We start from the raw sequence: 8,275 nt of genomic DNA, 5'->3' as shown, positions 1-8,275 counted from the left end.
AATCAGGACCACAGGTCCCTCTGCTCAGCCCCAAGTCCTTCCTAGCTGCATAGAGGAGAAACCCAGTACTTGATTTTTTCCCCCCCATGGAGAGGTACAGACCTTGTGGAGACACCTCTGAGGCCATGAATGCTCATCACTGCAGTGAGTTTCACTTGCACAGGGCTGCTCACCCCCTCCTCATCCTCCCTCCCCTGGGGGATGCTCCAGGCTAGCAGAGCCCTGAGAGGTGAATTAGGACCTTCCCCAGATTTCTCAGGGCTTTGGTGCTCGGCTGTGATGAGTTTTCAATGCCCTCAGTGGAGGTGGAACACAGAGATGAAACTGTTGTGATCTTACCTTGTTCTCTCCCTCGGGAGCGAGAGGATCTGTCATCCACGACCCGAAACGAGACCCCGAGGTTTTAATTGTGATTGGGTCACTGATTCCTGTCAGCTTGCCACAAGCTGAAAGAGAGTGGAAGGTTGGTGAGCACCAGATCAGACCCCACCACAGTGAGGCTTCTCCAGCCCCAAAGCCCCAGTGAGGAGCATCAAGCTGGTCACCACCCACACTGCTCTGCTCTGCTGATGGGCAGCTCTGGTTGTATTTAATTAGAGGGAATTAAGTCAAGAACAAGTGTTGGATGATTTTGGTTGTTTCATGCCTCTTGATAACAATTGTCCTTATCACACTGTCCCCAGGAAAACAAGGTTTGCTGAAGCAGCCAGACTGGGAATGTCACAGCATAGAGAATGAGAGGAGTGAGCCAGGGTCGAGCTGCCAGGTGGAGGAATTAGCTCAACAGCTCTGCTCATTTCTGCTCTAATCCAGTGGGTGCAGCCAAGATAAAAAGCCAGACGTGTCTATTCCAGCCTTGCTGGAAACATGCATTTGTTACAGGTTATGCAAAGGAGGAGAAAAAAAACCAAAAAAGGTGGGAAATGATCCACAGTATAAATCTCTTCCCTGCAAAGACCATTTACTAGCACCTACCAGCCACCTTCTCTGTTCCCTTTCATGTCAGCACACTCAGGAGGCACTAATGAATTCCCCAGCCAGCTCCAGGAGGAGCTCAGATGCAGCAGGAGGTGGAGTGTCCCAAGGATCCCTCAGGAGCTGCTCTGGGAATCCTGCCCAGACTCAGCATCACCACAACAGGGATGTGCACCCGCACTGTGCTCTGAGCCAGGTTTGAAGCACACTCAGGTGCTCCACACCTAAGGAATTCAGTGGGAACATCAGCACATTGGATGTGGGATTTCCAAACCCTTTCCAAGACCAGGCAGGTCCCTGCAGCTTTCCTGGGCTTACCACTATCTTTAGATGGACAAGTGCAGCCTCTGCTCCTCACCCACCCATCCAGCCCTGATGAGATCCACACCACACTCTGAGTATCATCAGCAATTTTCCAGCTCAGTGCCTTGTGGTGTTTCCAAGCCCTAAATGGAAGGTGCAGTCAGACCCTGAGTTCCTTTTTCCAACGATATCCCCAAGATTCAGCAAAGCTACCACTCTGGTCTCCTGATTCACCAACATTTCAGCATGTGTGCAGTGAGGACTGACAGGTGAGGAGATGAAGATGCCTCAGGAGGGACTGGGGGCTGGAGCTGGATGCTCTGGTGCTACAGGAGTGCTCATTTAAAACCTGGACACATTCAGTGCTGAGCTGGTCCTGCAGCAGCATCCCCTGAGCAAGACAAGCTCAGGTTCAGTGGTACCAGGGGGACAGCCATCACCTGAAGTTCAGAAGGTGTTTCCTGACTTCTCCTTTAGATGTGAAAGCCTCTGGCAGGCTGGGAATGGGAGGGTGGTGGTGGTGCTGGGATGGAGTGGCTACTTGGGGTGAGGGATTGAGCATCTGCAGTACCTGCTCAGTGGGGTACCCAGGGCCAGGGCTGCAGGTGGAATCCCCTGCAGGTGCTGCTGAAACACAAATAAAGCTCTGCCAGCTCAGGACAAGGCCCTTCTGCTCAAAATTACCAAGTAAAATCATAGACTGGTTTGCTATAAGGGACCATTAAAGGTCACTTAGTCCAAGCTCCTGCAATGAGCAGGGACATCTTTAACTAGATGAGGTTGTTCAAAGCCCCATCCAACCTGACCTTCATAGAATCACAGATTCTAGACCTTGAATATTTCCAGATTGTCCACTCTGCAATCGCCCTTCTGCTCAAAATTACCAAGTAAAATCATAGACTGGTTTGCTATAAGGGACCATTAAAGGTCACTTAGTCCAAGCTCCTGCAATGAGCAGGGACATCTTTAACTAGATGAGGTTGTTCAAAGCCCCATCCAACCTGACCTTCATAGAATCACAGATTCTAGACCTTGAATATTTCCAGATTGTCCACTCTGCAATCTCTGCCTCTGTCCTGTCCTTAGCCTGTTCTCACCTGCACCTTTATATCCTGATCACAGCCACAGGACACATCTACCTAGCTCAGCTCTGAGCTGTGACCAAAGGGTCACCTTAGCCCAGGGCATAAAATAGATGAAGATATTCTAGAGCTGCACCAGCATGACATGACCAAGGGGACTATCAGTCTCACCACATCCTTCAGACCTAGGTGGACGAAGAGAGATCCCACCAGAGCTTCCCTGAGACATGACATATGGGTTGTTTAGCCTTCCTGCCTGCCTTATGCATTCAAAACCTCTCAGCTTGGGGGAAACCCAAGGTATTGGCAAAGGGATGCAATGGGTTAAAATAACAAATGTTAATGGCTTGTAAATTCCCCCTGCAGAGGTCCAGTCATCCTCTAATCACAGATCTGCTCATTGCTGCCTGCCATTATCTCAGCCCTACATTGCTGTCACTTTATCTCCTTCCTTCCATTTCCCTGGAGAGAAGTGTTGTATAAAAGCTCATTGATTTAAAAAAAAAAGAAGGGGAAAAAAGGCAGCAGCAGCTGATAAGGGTAAACTAGTGTTGTTTGCAAGCAGCGAGGCTACATCTCATACATGTTTAGCTGGAGGCACATTCACAACAGCTCTTCAGCAATGCAAGAGGGTTCCTCTTACACAGAGCAAGTTGTTCTCTCTCTGGCTGTAAATCTATCCCAGGCATTCAGATGCCGAGGGGGAAGTTTCAAATGGATCCTTTAAGGCCCCTAGTTAGCCAGGTCCCTGCAGCTTTCCTGGGCTTACCACCCTTGGATGGACAAGTGCAAGCTCTGCTCCTCACCCAAACATCTAGCCCTGATGAGATTCACACCACACTGGAATATCCTCAGGAATTCTCCCCCCATGGGTGCTGAGCCTTTTGCAGAAAAACTGCCCTCCTGTTGGGATGGCAGAAGCATGGGATGCCATGGGCATTTCAGGGTGCTCAGGGATGAATGTGCAACAGGAAAGCACAACCTGGTGCTCATCTAGTTCAGGACACAGGGGAAGCCTGTGAGGAGCAGCTTTCAGGGCATCACAGAGAAGCTGTTTTCACTGCCATTTCCCCAGACCTATTCAGGTCCCTCTTCCTGGAAAACAGCACAGATCAGCCTTTTCCCAAGAGTCCTCCAGGCTCCAACCTGCCCTCCTGCAGCTCCAGAGAACAGCCAAGGAACACCCCACACACACAGCCCCTTCCTTGGGCTGCACGAGGAATTTTCCAGCAGGAGAAGAGAAGCTTCCCTCCTGCCAGTTAAAACAAGCACTGCCACCCTCCCAGGATGCCAACACCCCCGCTCCATATTTCTCCTCGGATCCAGCCTACAAGCGATGTTCAGCAGCTAAGCCCAACGCCGACACCAGCACCAGCTCCTTCTGGACTCCACAGCTCTGCTTGAGCTGCTGCTGCTACAGCCAGTAGCCTTCCCAGGGGCTTCCCAGGAGGTCTGATCAGGTTGCTCAAAGCCCCATCCAACCTGACCTTCCCAGAACCACAGATTCTAGACCTTGAATGCTTCCAGAATATCCACTCTGCAACATCTTAGCTGCCTCTGTCCTTGTTCTCACCCTTTATATCCTGATCACAGCCACAGGACACATCTACCTAGCTCAGCTCTGAGCTGTGACCAAAAGGTCACCTTAGCCCAGGGCATAAAATAGATGAAGATATTCTTGAGCTGCACCAGCATGACATGACCAAGGGGACTATAAGTCTCACCACATCCTTCAGACTCAGGTGGACAAAGAGAGATTCCCATCCCATTCCTGCCCCTCTACAGCAGGGATAGGGCTGTGGTGGTTGGTTTGTGCCCTGTCCTTGCCTCTGTTGCCTGGCTCGGAGCATCCCATCCCAAAACCACTGGCTCTGTCCCCCATCCCTGAGCCAGGATTTTTTTCCATAGCTCAAGAAAAGCTTGTGTTACCAGGCAAACATGAGTCTGAGGTGCACAGCTGAATGAAATTCTCCCTTGGACCAAGGAGTGACAACCTCTCCACTCCACCAAGGTTCCTCTTAGGAACAATGAATGGAAATGTTAAAATCCCTGTATAAATAGTGATCTTGGGGAGTGTAAACAGAAACACAGATTGAACCTGCCATTATTGATTTTTTTTTTGCCTTCACACACATGCCAGGGTCAGGAAGTGTTTTCACCATTGATCCATCAATAATGCTTAGGAAATCCAAAATGCAAAACAGGACCTTGGCTAAGGAAAATGCTGTGCACTGCCAGTGCTTCCTGCAAAAGGTGAACCAGGTGGAAACATGGCACATCCCTTTCTTTGGCCTGTTAAATGACCAAATAAATCACCCTCCTGGGTAAGCAGCAAATCCTCATGGATGAATCCTTGTGAGACACAACCTCCATCTCAGCAAGCACCCAAAGGTGCTGCAATGACCCAGGGCAGAGAAGCTGCCCTGACCCCATGGTCACAGAGAGAGCAAGAGGAGTCAGAAGTGGCACAGCCAAAAAGCCCAAATAAAGACTCATAAAGATTAAAAAAAACACCCCAAAAGTTTCTACACAGAGTTGCCTGCAAGGGCTCACCATTCCCAGCTACCTCAGTCAGTCTTACCTGCGCTACTGGGCCCGAGGGGGATGGAATGAGCCAGGACATGGCCCAAAGCACAAAGGACTAATGGTCCAGGAGTCAGAAGTGGCACAGCCAAAAAGCCCAAATAAAGACTCATAAAGATTAAAAAAAACACCCCAAAAGTTTCTACACAGAGTTGCCTGCAAGGGCTCACCATTCCCAGCTACCTCAGTCAGTCTTACCTGCGCTACTGGGCCCGAGGGGGATGGAATGAGCCAGGACATGGCCCAAAGCACAAAGGACTAATGGTCCAGGAACAAATTCAGGTTTTTGTGGTATGTTGAGGGGTTAGAATGGACTTATCATCTAGTGGCCCAAAGCACGAAGGGCTAATGGTCCAGGAACAAATTCAGGTTTTTGTGGTATGTTAAGGGGTTAGAATGGACTTCAGAGATCATCTAGTCCCAATCCCCTCCCCTGGGCAGGGTCACCTGCCACAAGTTTTGTTGGAGCCTTGAATGGTTTGGGAGCTATGTAATTTTACACCCACCCTGGGGGTATTTCAGTGTCTTACTCACTGCACACTTGTAGTACAAACACTCTGAGCATCCAGACTTAGGTGGGAATTCACTTTCCTCTCTGAGATTTCATGTGAGATGGAGCCTGTCAGGGATGGACATGGGATCAGAGGGCAGGATGGGAATGCAGTGGGGAATAGAGAGGAGGTGGCTACTTAGAGACGTGTGGAGGCATCTAGAAACAAGCAAAAACAACCCCAACCAGCAAAGCCAAGAGAGAAACAAAACATTACCTTACCAAGGATATAAGTGCTCAGAAGAGATCTGATCTTCCATGAAGTTACCTGAGAGTGTAATTTCGTATGTGCTACCAAAATAGACTGCAGAGCAGTTAATGTGTTTAGATTATCTCAATTGCGTAACAAGAAAGTCAATAATGTAAGGAGAAATTAAATCAAGCCAGAGCTGGCCCAGCAAATGGTGGGGAGAGTTCTTGCAGCTGTGGAAGGCAATACCCTTCTTCTTCCCCCTCTGTTTGGGGTCAGATGCTGAGTTTAGCTACAGCTGAGCCTCCCCACAACAGACCCAAAGGCTCCAGGCAATTAATACTCTCTGAATGAGATTAGAGTTGAACCAGGTGCTTTAGCATCAGCCTGATGGAAAGGGCTCCCTGCTCCCTCAGGGAATGGGAGAGCCAGGGGAGAGATTTACATCCTGCAGAGTGGCTACAGGAGAGCCAGGAAGGATTTACATCCTGCAGAGTGGCTACAGGAGAGCCAGGGAGGAGTGACATCCTGCCCAGTGGCACCATCCAGCCCACACTGTGCCCCCACACCAGCTCCACCATGCTCTTCTCGAGGGGCATTGGCAAGATGCAAAAGGAAAAGGGGAAAAAAGGAAACCAAGTCACACCCCCAAACACACACACACCCCCACAGGCAGAGACCTTTGTGAATGGGGCAGGTCCAGGTAGCAAAAAGGTCGGACACGGATGCATAAGCAAATCGGGTGCATGTGTTGGCTTTGCATAAGCTTGGTCTGCCAGTGGCTGCTTATGCAAACGCTGCTCGAGGCCACATGCCCATCCCCAGGCCTGATCCTGAAGCACTTACACCACCAGCAACATTGCTCATGCGAGTAATCCTCAGCAGGACTACTCCCAAGATGAATGTTACTTATAGCATAACTATTTACAGGATCCAACCTGGCTGTGCGAGCTCATCCCTTGCAGCCAGGCACGGCACCAGATGGCCAGTGTGGCATCTCTGCCTCGGGCCAGGATGAGTGGTTTGACATCAATGGTGTTTAGCCAGTGCCACCATGTTGTTCTGAGCCTACCTAATTTTTGCATGCATGCACGAAGCCTTTCTTCAAGATTTGACACTCTGTTCTGTAGCTCTTCGTAGTCATAGGCGCCAATCTCTTCCTGGAGTTCGTTTAGAACTGACGTCAGATTCTGGACCTCCTCTTTAAACTGCAATACCAATTTGGCATCGGCTTTGTACTCTTCCAACACTGGTATCAAAGGCCTAAGTTCCTCCATTTTCGCTTTTATTGCCTGCAAGGTTAAAATAAGCTTGGTTCAGTGCTATGCTTGCAAAAATCTGCAACACTCTGCCTTGACCTGGTTGCTTCCTACGTGAGTGCAATGTTCATAGCCCAAAATTATTAGCATTAAAATTACTTTATAAGTATTATTTTTGGTCCAAATGATGGCTTGGAAAGAACATATTAAACAGGCTGCAGAACACCAAAATATTTGGGAAAGGCCTTTATTTGTCATTTTTAGAATGCAACATCTTAGGGTTACATGCTTCAGATCACATACACAAAGAGTTGTTGGTTTGTTTTCTTTCCAAAAGGAAAAAAAAAAAAGAAAACTCAAAGAAAATAAGAATATATATGCATTGACAAGGGTTTCAAACTATTCATGAAATGCATCTACAATTGCATGCAAAGGAAGATCTTGGTTGTGTGGTTCAAGGTTCCTTAGTGAGATATGGTGCTAATTTGAAAAATAATCAAAAAAATCAATGCATGGTGCAAAATGCTCTGTGGCCCTCTTTTCATGGTTACATGGGAGTGAACTGCTTCTTCAGTCACTGCAGCATTGAAAAAACTTGCTTTTTAGTTAGCCCTGTAAGCAAGAAAATGAAATACTGTTGAGGATCTAGCTCACTAACCTGCCTTATATAGATAGATAGATATAGCCATTCATAGACAAATACTCTTACGGAACTAAAGAGCAAAAAAAAAAAACAACACAAGAGCTCCAAACCACTCACATTTCCATGCTGGCATTAGCAGAAACAAAATGCTGTGGCTTTTCTTTCCAATGGTGCTTTGGCAGCAAATTAGCTGAAAATTCCTTACTGGTTTTACGCACAGAACATCAAACTCCAAGTTGTTCTTAAATGTATTTTGAGGAAATGAGATTTGGGTTTTTTTGCCTTTTTTTTTTGGGTAAATTAAATGAAGGCCTCATTTAAAGGCTCAGTATGCAGCATTTTGTTGAAGATGCTTTGCTCCAGCAGCTAATGAGCAGACATAAATATGCATGCAGCTACCCATTAATGAAGCATGTTAGTACACACACAATACCTGGTGCTGCTTAAACTACTGCACAGTGGCCAAGCTCACAGCACCTAGGGCTGTGACATCTGCCTCTCTACTGAGGCAGCTCAGGGCTGAGCAGGACCAGAAATTGGTCCTCACCCTCATTCCTTTCCTTCCCATCCATCCCCTCCTATTTAAATCATGAGCTTTTCCCTCCTGCACTTTACACATGGGGAATATATTCATTGGATTTACTTGCACTTCACAGTGCAAACTCCCTGGTAGTTCATGGGGGAGGATTA

General features: G+C 48.0%; 1 protein-coding gene across 1 annotated transcript in view; it reads right to left on the bottom strand.

Annotated features, from left to right (window-relative positions):
* Window positions 1-8,275, bottom strand: part of OLFM1 (olfactomedin 1) — a 20,191-nt gene that overhangs the window by 4,826 nt on the left and 7,090 nt on the right. Inside the window, exons 3-4 of the mRNA XM_009082073.1 lie at window positions 6,756-6,975; window positions 340-446 (exon numbers count right to left, since the gene is read on the bottom strand). Of these exons, the coding sequence (XP_009080321.1) occupies window positions 340-446; window positions 6,756-6,975 (327 nt within the window). The remainder of the gene's footprint in view (window positions 1-339; window positions 447-6,755; window positions 6,976-8,275) is intronic.

This window comes from Acanthisitta chloris, unplaced genomic scaffold (assembly GCF_000695815.1).
Source record: "Acanthisitta chloris isolate BGI_N310 unplaced genomic scaffold, ASM69581v1 scaffold16309, whole genome shotgun sequence".
Taxonomy (NCBI): domain Eukaryota; kingdom Metazoa; phylum Chordata; class Aves; order Passeriformes; family Acanthisittidae; genus Acanthisitta; species Acanthisitta chloris.
This window is presented reverse-complemented; position numbering and strand designations above follow the sequence as displayed.